This window comes from Stenella coeruleoalba, assembly GCF_951394435.1.
Source record: "Stenella coeruleoalba genome assembly, chromosome: 11".
NCBI classification, from domain to species: Eukaryota; Metazoa; Chordata; class Mammalia; order Artiodactyla; family Delphinidae; genus Stenella; species Stenella coeruleoalba.
In genome coordinates this window covers 50,085,842-50,098,128 of record NC_137157.1, presented here as the reverse complement: position 1 = coordinate 50,098,128, position 12,287 = coordinate 50,085,842, and the positions used below count along the sequence as shown (strand labels likewise).

General features: G+C 37.3%; 1 protein-coding gene across 5 annotated transcripts in view; it reads right to left on the bottom strand.

Moving 5' to 3' along the window:
* The window catches only part of GRIP1 (glutamate receptor interacting protein 1), a gene marked incomplete at its 5' end in the record, with an annotated part of 698,195 nt that overhangs the window by 142,482 nt on the left and 543,426 nt on the right, over positions 1–12,287 (bottom strand). For all 5 annotated transcript variants that reach the window (XM_079937948.1, XM_079937949.1, XM_079937950.1 and 2 more), the window contains 2 exons: positions 6,932–7,077; positions 9,358–9,433. In XM_079937948.1, coding sequence (XP_079794074.1) covers positions 6,932–7,077; positions 9,358–9,433 — 222 coding nt within the window. The remainder of the gene's footprint in view (positions 1–6,931; positions 7,078–9,357; positions 9,434–12,287) is intronic.

Genomic DNA, 12,287 nt, shown 5'->3' with positions numbered 1-12,287 from the left:
GAATACTCTTTGACATAATCACAGCAATATCCTTTTTGACCCACCTCTTAGGGTAATGGAAATAAAAACAAAAATAAACAAATGGGACCTAATGAAACTTAAAAGCTTTTGCACGGCAAAGGAACCCATAAACAAGACAAAAAGACAACCCTCAGTATGGGAGAAAATAATTGCAAACGAAGCAACTGACAAAGGATTAATCTCCAAAATATACAAGCAGCTCATGCAGCTCAATATCAAAAAAACAAACAACCCAATTCAAAAATGGGCAGAAGACCTAAATAGACATTTCTCCAAAGAAGATATACAGATTGCTAACAAACACATAAAAGGATGCTCAACATCACTAATCATTACAGAAATGCAAATCAAAACTACAATAAGAAAAAAAAAAAAAAAAAAAAAACTACAATAAGGTATCACCTCACACCAGTCAGAATGGCCATCATCAAAAAATCTACAGACAATAAATGCTGGAGAGGGTGTGGAGAAAAGGGAACCCTCTTGCACTGCTGGTGGGAATGTAAATTGATACAGCCACTATGGAGAACAGCATGGAGGTTCCTTAAAAAACTAAAAATAGAACTGCCATACGACCCAGCAATCCCACTACTGGGCATATACCCTGAGAAAATCATAATTCAAAGAGTCATACACCACAGTGTTCATTGCACCTCTATTTACGATAGCCAGGACATGGAAGCAACCGGAGTGTGCATCAACAGATGAATGGATAAAGAAGATGTGGCACATATATACAATGGAATATTTACTCAGCCATAAAAAGAAACGAAATTGAGTTATTTGTAGTGAGGTGGATGGACCTAGAATCTATCATACAGAGTGAAGTAGTCAGAAAGAGAAAAACAAATACCGTATGCTAACACATATATATGGAATCTAAAAAAAAAAAATGTTTCTGAAGAACCTAGGGGCAGGACAGTAATAAAGACACAGACGTAGAGAATGGACTTGAGGATATGGGGAGGGCGAAGGTTAAGCTGGGACGAAGTGAGAGAGTGGCAATGGACATATACACACTACCAAATGTAAAATAGATAGCTAGTGGGAGGCAGCCGCATAGCACAGGGAGATCAGCTCCATGCTTTGTGTCCACCTAGAGGGGTGTGATAGGGAAGGTGGGAGGGAGATCCAAAAGGGAGGAGATATGGGGATATATGTGTATGTATAGCTGATTTACTTTGTTATAAAGTAGTAACTAACACACCATTGTAAAGCAATTATACTCCAATAAGGATGTTAAAAAGATAAAGGGTACAAACTTTCAGCTAGAAGATGAATAAAGTCTGAGGATCTAATGTAAAAATTGTGACTATAGTTGATAACACTGTATTGTATAATATGCTAAGAGTGTAGCATCTTTACACCATGCATGTGTATATCAAATTATCACGATGCACACTTTAAATATCTTACAGATCTGTCAATTACACCTTAATAAAGCTGAAATAAAAACAAAACAAAAAATTACACTACAGTCATTCTTGTTTAATACGGCCAACAAGAAATCTGTAGTAACCAAAAGCCCTCCCCCGCGATTTTGCAGGAAGGAAAAGTCATAAAATAAATAATTATTAGAGAATTGTGTAAGTTTTAAAAATCTTGAGTAAATTATGTCAGCACAGATTTGGTACCATCTGTACCCCTTGACTCTGTAACACAGGCCTAAGGACTAATATTCAGAATGATGTCCTTGATAACTGTATGGGCCTCTACCAAAGACCCAAGTATCTTTAATATATATTCTCAGAAACATTATTTAGAAATATTTTCAGCTAATGTTTAAGCAAAATAAGTATTCTGATGAATTTTAGAAAATAAAGCCATCCAGAACACATCATTTTTCAAACATTCTTTCTACTGAGGACTCAATGTTGTCACGGAATAAAGCCTCAGCTGCTGCTTAATCCAGGGTAGTGGGAGACCTGAGGTTCATTTTAGGGAAGTGGAGCATGGAAACCGTGAACTTTAATTCCCTGGTAGTCAACAAAAGTTTAGGTTAGTTATGATAAACACTTTACATGTATTCACTCGCTTAATCTTTTCATCAATCCTTTGAAGAAGTACTGTTATCATCCTTATATTAGATATGAGAAAGTTGAAGCTTGGAGAGGCTAAGTAACTTGTTCAAGGTCAACAGACAGCCAAGATTCAAAACCAAGTTTGTCTGACTTCAAAAGGCACTACATTTTACTAAAGTTATTGTTTTCAGAACTTTTGCCCCGAGATGTTCAAGCTTTCCTTATATTTTATGTTATTTGGCTTCTAACATCAGGGCTCTGAGACCCAATCATTTGGTAGTACATTTCGACAATAATGAAGTGGAGGGTTTTTTCCCTATAAACATTTAAAATAATTAGTTCATATTTATTGAGCACATATTATGGGCCAAACACCACATATGCATTAACTCTTTTTCTCCTCACAGCAACTTGTGAGTGTGGTAGTATAATTACCACCGTTTTACAAAGGAAAAATCTGGTCTCCAAGACTCCACACTCTGCCTTGGTTCTCTGTCTCCATCACTTGATGTTCCTTCTCAATTTATTTCAAAGGTTCCTCATCACCTTTCTGATTTGTCACTACTGGAGAGACCCAGAGCTCCATCCTTGGGCCTTGCTTTTCTCTGTCCACGGTCACTTCCCTAAGGTGCCTCGTGGTTTTAAGGTCCATCTCTGTGCTGATGACTCAAAAATTTATACCTCCTGCCCTAACCTCTGCACTAAATTCCTGGCTTAATGACCCATCTGTATACTCCATACCTCCACTTGGATGATGGATAGACACCTCAAACATAACATATCCAAAACTGAACAATTACTTTTCCCCCAGACCTATTCCTACCAGTCTTATCTCAATACATTTTCTTTAAAATTTTAACAAAGACTAAATTCAACATTAGTTAATAAAATTGATAATTTCAATAGCTTTCCCAGACTACTGAATTTGCTAAAATTTGTGATCTGAGATTTACTAGAAAATATATCTCATTCCAGTGATGAGATATCAATATCTCTGCACAGGCACACACGTGTTTCCTACAAAATAATTTGTGTACTTTTAATAGCATATAAAGAAACTCAATATTTATATGTATGATTATAGATACATACTTCCTAAGATATAATGTGACATAATTTTAATAGTATGTAAATAAATGAAGGTATTAAAAGTAAAATAATGCAACAGGGATGTCCAAGTGGCAAATGAAAAGGTGCTCCATATCATTATTCATCCTGGAAATATACATTCAATTTGCCATGGGATATCACTACATACCCATAAGAATAGATGACATGAAACAGACTGAGAATACCAAGTGCTGGTGAGGACGTGAAGTAAGGAAAATTCTCGTATGTGTGGCATCTATTACTTTCATCACCTGCTTTGGGAAAGTGCCATTCTTTGTCTTGTTCTGTTCAACACACATTCCTTCCTGCCCTGCCAAAGAGCAGAGGCTACACTATATCCCTGGACATAGTGATTACTGCAGTGGTCAGCATTTGCTCCAAGCTAAGTCACTCAGCATCTTTTAGGGGAGATTCAGTTTCATTTCTTTTTCTGGCATTATGAACTCACAACATAATATAGACCTGTGGCTGCCTGGGACCATCTGGTCATGACACAAGGAGAGCCTTTCCCAGGCAAAGAGACCCGAGAGACAGAACACCTGTGATATTACTGAACTTCTTCTGAAGTCAGGATGTATCTTGACTCCCCACTTTTACAAGCTAATCAGTTCCCTCTTTAAATTATTCTAAATTGGTTTCTGCCATTTGTACCTGATGGCAACTTCATATACCAATGATCTATTGCTCCTCATTTTCCTAATTTAAGATCCTAAGCTTTCTATTCCAATTTTTCACCTATTTAGCTTTATCTAGGAGTGACAGAAAGGTGTCTGTAAATAGTTACACAAATCAATAGAAAAATTAATACAGGGCATAGGCAGACAGTAGGAGATGAAAATGGCTAGTGTTCATACAAAAAAGCATTTAGTTGCACTAGAAATTTTTTTAAAAAGTAAACTAAAATATAAATGCAATTTTTACTTAAATCAGAAAGATTAAAACCAAAACTATTTAGTGCTGTATCTGGTGCTCTGTTGAGACAGGTACACTTAAAACATTGCTGGTAGTAATATATTATAAAGTAGGATAACCTTTCTGGAGGACAATTGGAATTATGTACCAAATATTTAAAAAAGAAATATGCCCTTCGACTTAATGAAGTCAGATACACAGACAAAGATTTGGGTTAAAAGGATATTCATTCCAGTTATCTATAATAGCAGTCTGTTGGGAAATGGTTATGTAAATACAGAATTTATTTTTGGGTGTGGTATAAAGTAGGAGATTAATTGAATTTTTTCCCATGTGGCTAACTAATTGACCCAGTATCATTTACTGACTAGCTCAACCATTCCCCACTGATGTAAGACTACACCTCTGCTTACATATCTGTAGTGGTCTGTGGCATTCAATTCTCTTCCACTGGGTTCTTTATTACCTCATGTAAATATTACATAGACTTAATGGCACAATTTTAGAATGAGTCTTGATATTGGATAGAACAAGTTTCTCTGCTTTCGTATTGTTTCAAAAACATTTTGGCTGTTTTCCCCCTCCCACTTTTCTTACATTTTAGAAACAGCTTATTAAAGTCCTCCAAAGATCCTTCTGGGATTCTGAATAGAATTTATGGATGCATTTGAAAGAAAGGATATATTTTAGATATCAAGACTTCCCACCCACATTCATGATGTAGGTCTTCATTTGTTTAAGTATTCTTTACATATATGCATATCTGTATCTATATCAATATCTATATCTACTGGGAAGATACAACTTTTGTTGTATTTATTCCTTATAGGAACCTTATTATTTTATTGTTGTTATAAATGGTATATTAAAAATTAACTTCCTGGTTTTGGCTGGTATATAGAAATGTAACTGATTTGTATACTGATCTTATATCTAGCAACTTAGAGAAACTTTTAATGAGTTTCCTTCCTGATGGCACTTTCCCCTATATTAGGGGGATATCTGAGAACTCTGAGGTATGAAAATTGTCAGGCATGATTCAGAATGTGAATGTGAATAGGGAAGAAGGAAGACAGGTGAGTCATCCTCTCCCCCCCTGACTCTGGTAATAATGAGATATGGAGGGCTCTGCTCTGAAATGGTGCCCATCCCCAGAGGGGGAGCCCTTGTCTCTCTGAGGTGGGCTGCTCAGAACTTACAAACTGTTGCTGTATTTAGTTTGGGAACTGGTTCCTTCTCATCCTTCAGGTTTTTGCCTACCTGTCACCTCTTCACTGACTCCTGATTGGCATCTGTCAGCCCTCACCTGTGCCTGCCCTTATTCCCTATTACAGAATCCAGTTCATGCCTTTCATGGTAGGTAATGATCACTTTCTGAGTGTTTGTTTGGTCATGTTCCTGTTTACTGTCTCTCCTCCTTGTCAATTGCAAACTTCATAAGGGCAGAGACCAGGTCTGTTTTGTTTATTTCTGTACTCTTGGTACCTGTCACTTAGCTTAAATATTAAAAAAATATATATTTGTAGACTGAATGAGTTAAATATGTCAAACACCTGTTTCAATTTTTAATGTGAATAATAAATTGGATCATCAGTTAAAATACATCTTACTTGTATAATTTTATTTTATCTTCCTAACTGCCTTTTAAAATAGGCACTGCTGGTTTCCATGTGACAAATGAGGTAACTAAGGCACAGTGAAATAAGTAACATGGTGCAAACTAATAGCTAGAAATCAGTAGAATTGAAAACAGAACCCAAATCATCTAACTCAAAAGCCATACAAAACAATAAAAAGAGAAAGAAAAAAGGGAGAAAGAGAAGACAAGAGAAAGGAAGAATAGAGGGAGGAAAGTTCATTCATTCCTGACCTTTCCATCCTAAGGGCATATCCTACCACTTATTCTGCTAAGAACTCCTTAACTCACACTTTAAGTCTTTTAGGAAGCCTCATACCTCTCAAAGACATTTCAGGCCAGTAGACAGATTAAGAATACGTTCAAGCAACACTGTGCTACGTGAATCATATAGAGCAGGAAATAAAAGGAGTTTACAGTTACAGAATAAGTGTTTTTTTCTTGGCTACATTTTACCAGGACAAAACTTGCTGGTAAAGTCAGGCACACAATCAAGTCTGATAATTGTAAGAAGTATTTACAACATGATTTAGGTTTCAGTTTCACGTTCCAGTTCATTCTATCATAATTTATCTGCCTTAGTCAACTTTACACAAAACTTTGGTTCTCTCTTCACACTGAAAAGCCACGTGAGAATATCTTTCCAGTTGTACTACAGTTGAGAGGGTAGAAATAGAATTACTTTCTATTGGAATCATTATTTCAAGAAAGAATATTGTACTCAACTTTCATTTTAATCAATGATACTATTTGTCCCCTTTCCTTTCTTTGTCCCTAAGTCTGATGATAAAATGGTAATTTCCATTAATTCTGATCAGCTGGCTTCACTCTGTGACGTAAAAAGAAGGAAAGGAATCCCCTACTGTTTCCAGTCTCCATGTAGTAAAAGAAAAAGTACTAGCCCCTAAGTTAATAACACCACTTTTGTGACTTGGAGGGGGAAAACACTTTCCTGCCAAAGGGTAATCCATGTATAAGAGCTGATTGCTAGGTGAAACACACTGACAGAATGAGATGTTATCATAGATTCTATCAACACAAGAATTCAAAATCGCTGAGAAGTACTCCTCACCTCTTTCTGAACTCAAACAGAATAATATGGTATTGATGAAATTCTGTCTGCTACAGGTGGACATAACAGTTCCTTCTTAATCCAAAGTGGTTTATCAGGGATGGACAGTGACATGATGTAGAGCTTAGTTAGAGATCCCAACCTCAGGATCCGACATACCCATGACCGAGACATCATATTCGATCAGCAGCGTCGCTTCTTGTCCACACTGTTTGAGAATACTCATGGCCTCAGCGTGCGTGGTTCCAAGAAGCCGAATTCCATCCACACTGAGCAACCTATCACCAGGTTTGATTGTGCCCTCTCTGAAGGGAGAATAAAGAAATAGTCATTAATTTAGCATCATGGGGCTTAGCATTAATAGTCACTCAGCCAAAGAGGCTCTTTCACACACATTCTACCATCTATCCCATTTGCATTTCCTTTTAAGCATCAAGTGTGACATTAAGAGAGTAAAGAGGTAACCCTGACCAGAAAGTTGCTGCAATATGAAAATCAGTAATAAGAAAATAACTACACATTAGCAAATGACCAGGTCACCCACGATGAACTCTTGGGGTGTAAAAGTAATAAAGGCACATTTTCTCTTTTCTAGGGTTTTGCCAAAATGTCTAAAATTGATTTATTAGAGCCCAAGAAATAGCACTCACCTATTTTCCCAAAGCCAGGTGAGCAGAAAAGTCTGCTGGTTTCATTCAATTTATCACCAGTGAACCCAAGCTGGATAGGGAATGCTGGTGAAAAATTTCCCTAGTCTGTAAATTTTCCTACTGATTTATAAGGCCATTTGACGATCATTAAATTGATTCAGTCTCACATTCAATGGAAAAGGCAGGCAAATACTATTCTCCCTTCTGTGGCCATAGACACTCAAGGCACTGGGAGAAGATGCCTCAGGACAGTAATGACACCACTAAAATGTAGCCAGAGAGGCTACCAGATTATAACCCTCCTGCCTCAGGGAGGGTCAATGAAGATAAGAAAATCAGATGTGGGGATTACAAGTTTAGGATTTGGAAAGAATAAAAATGCTGTCTTAAATGTCTTTCACCCAGCAACTCTCTATGTATTTTGACTCTAAATTTTTATCTTAAATTCTTAGATTTCCTTTCGTCCTCCATTAATTTGGTAATACGTTGCTCACAAACTAGTAGCCTGCTCCTGACATTTCTGTCAACTCAAACTCTAGAATGTTATTAAGAAATAGAAATATTTCATTTGCTTCAGGAAGAATCATTCACAAGAAAAGGCAGGAGAAGGAAAAAAAAACGGCAAAATTTCCTTGGAAATTTTGACTTTGTATTATCCTCTGCAAAGGCAAATACACTTTAGTGCAGAGGAGAACCCAGTGTCTCCATATTTTCTCATTTTATATTAAACATTGACTTAAAAAACAAACTGAGCTAACGGTATGAGCTTTGAAGGAAAATAAATCTGAATTTCTATCCTAGCTGGCAAGTCATTTAACGATACTGGGCGTCAGTTTTGTCACCTGTAAATCTGGATAAAAATACCTGATTTAGTGGGTGGTTGTGAAGATAAAATAAGATAATGTCTGCCAAGTACTGAGCACAGTTCCTGGCCCATGGTGGTCACTCATCAAGCAGTATTTACTATTATTATTACTATTTCGAGTGCTTAAGAAAGGTTTTTAAAAATCCATCCTAGGCTGAAACATAGTGCAGAGTCAGGGGTAATCAGTGCGTTTTCCTCCTCTCCTTCAACTATATCTAGTGGCAGGCATTGTGTTCCCTACCATTATGGAGCAGACTTTTCGCTGTGGGAAATTAGTACAAAGATAAGCATCTCTTGAGACATCTAAGTTGTGAGTTTACTTGGGACCCCCAAGGTTTATTGTAGGAAAGCTGAAGGAGCTTCTATCAGATATTCAAATTAGCCAGGAAGAGAATGCTCTAAACACTAACACTGACAATATTCCTTCCCTTTTACTAAAAGTCACTTCTATTCTGACACACATAATCATCATCAAAGGGTGATAATCATGATAAGGACAGTTGGTAATAGTAAGAGTCAGAGAACACCACCACCTGTCTTTTCAGGTTAGGATATTACCAATTGGAGAGGACGCATTTCAAGGACCTGCTGTTAAAGGGCCAGCTGCCTTTTTTTTTTTTATAATTAATTTTTATTGGAGTAGAGTTGCTTTACAATGTTGTGTTAGTTTCCACTGTACAGCAAAGTGAATCAGCTATACATATACATATATCCCCTCTTTTTTGGATTTCCTTCCAGGATGAAAGGCCTCCTGCAAGGCACCATAAATCTCTAACCTTTGATAAAACAAAAAACCTTGAAAGGTATGCATTATCACCTACATTTTACAGTTGGAGGGAACTGAGCTTAGAACTGTTAAGTCATTTGCCAAAGACACAGGGTAGCAAGCATTGAATCTGGAGTCAAACTTTCTTCTGATTCTGCAGCCTGAACTCTTTTGTTTTCACATTCCAACATATTTACTTAAGACCTATCTGTTACTATGAAATTTCTAATTCATCAACTTCTATGCCAAAGTCCCCAGCTTTATTTAATCTATTTGGATAGTGACACAGAAAGATGAAGTTTACCTGTCAGCAGGCCCTCCAGGACGAACACATGTTATTACAACCGGACGAGATTTATTTCTATCATCATGTGCTCCCCCTAGCAAAGAAAAGGAATACGGCTCAAAAAATGCTCTCATTGCTGCCATTAAAAAATTCACTTACAAAATGCCAGCTGAGAAACTGAAACAAATGTTACAGTTGTATATGGAGGAATACTTATACTGTTTCCTTCTGGCACATAACAGACTTAAAAACCTTATTCATTTTATACAGAATACATTGTTGAAGTCAACATTTCTCTTCCTCTCAATAAATATATGGCTGTAATCGGGGTGAGATATAAAATGTTTAACAACTACTGTGATAAGAGCATCAAATAATTATAAATACTAGCCCAGTTAGAACAGCTGCTGGCTATAAACAAAGTGTAGGTGGGTATATTTGGTGTCAATCAACCTGGGCTGTTATACTGGTGAGTCTACAACGTGACATGAAGCAAAAACTAAAGGAAAAAAAAATCCAAATATTAAAAAAAAGAAAAATTCGAGTGGCTGAAGTGGCCTCCATTAAAAACGGGGTGTTCAAAATATTAGTGCATTCTAAAAGCACTACATTTTTAGTGCCCACCACATTTTTTTTTAACATTTTTATTGGAGTATAATTGCTTTACAGTGGTGTGTTAGTTTCTGCTTTATAACAGTGTGAATCAGTTATACGTATATATATATCCCCATATCTCTTCCCTCTTGCGTTTCCCTCCCACCCTCCCTATCCCACCCCTCTAGGTGGTCACAAAGCACTAAGCTGATCTCCCTGGGCTATGCGGCTGCTTCCTACTAGCTATCTTTTTTACATTTGGTAGTGTACATCTGTCCATATATACACTACCACTCTCTCACTTTGTCCCAGCTTACCCTTCCCCCTCCCCGTATCCTCAAGTCCATTCTCTAGTAGGTCTGCGTCTTTACTCCCATCTTGCCCCAAGGTTCTTCATGACCGTTTTTTGTTTTTTAGATTCCATATATATGTGTTAGCATATGGTGTTTGTGTTTCTCTTTCTGACTTACTTCACTCTGTATGACAGACTCTAGGTCCATCCACCTCACTACAAATAACTCAATTTCGTTTCTTTTTATGGCTGAGTAATATTCCATTGTATATACGTGCCACACCTTCTTTATCCATTCATCTGTCAATGGACACTTAGGTTGCTTCCATGTCCTGGCTATTGTAAACAGAGCTGCAATGAACATTGTAGTATCCCCCACATTTGATGTGGGCTTTTTTAAAACATTAATTTATTTTTAGCTGCATTGGGTCTTCATTGCTGTGTGCGGGCTTTTTCTAGTTGAGGTGAGCTGGGGCGACTCTTGGTTGTGGTGCACGGTCTTCTCATTGCAGTGGCTTCTCTTGTTGTGGAGCATGGGCTCTAGGTGTGCGGGCTTCAGTAGTTGTGGCATGTGGGCTCAGTAGTTGTGGCTCGCGGGCTCTGGAGCGCAGGCTCAGTAGTTGTGGCGCATGGGCTTAGTTGCTCCACGGCATGTGGGATCTTCCCAGACTAGGGCTCAAACCCGTGTCCCCTGAATTGGCAGGTGGATTCTTAACTACTGTGCCACCAGGGAAGTTCCTGATGTGTTTTGATGTTACATTTTACATCTTTTTATTTTGTATTGCTTAACAAATATTTGTAGTTACAGCTAATTTTACTACTTCTGTCTTTTAACCTTCATACTAACTTTATAAGTGGTTGATCCACTACCTTTACCATATATTTGACTTTACCAGTGAGATTTTTTCTTTCATATATTTTCTCATTTATATTTAGGGCCATTTCTTCTCAGCTTAAAGCTGTCCCTAAAGGGACATTTCTTGTAAGGCCAGTTTAGTGGTAATGAACTACTTTTGCTTTTCCTTGTCTGGAAAACTCTTTATCTCTCCTTCAATTCTGAAAGTTAACCTTGCCAGGTAGAGTATTCTTGGAAGTTTTTTCCTTTTAGCACCTTGAATATATCACGTCACTCCCTCTGGCCTGCAAATTTTCTGCTGAAAAATCAGTTGATAGTCTTATGGGAGTTCCCTTGTATATAACGAGTTGTCTTTCTCTTTCTGCTTTGAGTCTCTCTTTATCTTTAACTTTTGACAGTTTAATTATAATGTGTCTTGGTATGGATCTCTTTGGGCTCATCTTGTTTGGGATTCTCTGTGCTTCTCAAACCAGGATGTCTATTTCCTTCCCCAGGTTAGAAATGTTTTCAGCCATTATTTCTTCAAATAACTTTTCTGCCCCTTTCTCTCTCTCTCTTCTCTTTCTGGGACCGTTATAAAGTGAATGCTAGTATGCTACATGTTGTCCCACAAGTCCCTTAAGTTATTCTCATTTTTAAAAATTCTTTTTTCTTTTTGCCATTCTGTTTGGATGATTTCTACTACCTTGTCTTCCAGGTCACTGATCTGTTCTTCTGTTTCAACTAGTTTGCTACTGAATCCCGCTAGTGTATTTTTCAGTTCAGTTATTGTATTCTTTAGCTTTATGACTTCTGTTTGGTTCTATCTTATGTGTTCTTTCTCTTTGTTGAAGTCCTCACTGTGTTCTTCATTCTTCTCCTGAGCTGGGTGAGCATCTTTATGACCATTACTTTGAACTCTTTATCAGGTAAATTACTTATCTCCATTTCATTAGGTTTTTTTTTTTCCTGAAGTTTTATCTTGTTCCTTTATTTGGAACATTTTCTTCTGTTTCCTCATTTTGCTTGACTCTCTGTGTTTGTTTTGATGTATTATGCAAAACAGCCATCTCTCAGTCTTCAAAGATTGTCCCAGTCTCGATGTGGCCCTTTCATAATTTCTTGGGGAGTAGGAATTCAGCTGTTTCTGGGGTTCTTTTCAGAGTAAACTGTTTTATGTGTAGCTGTATGTTTGTTGTGTCTGTGGGAGGAACTGAGTTCAGGATC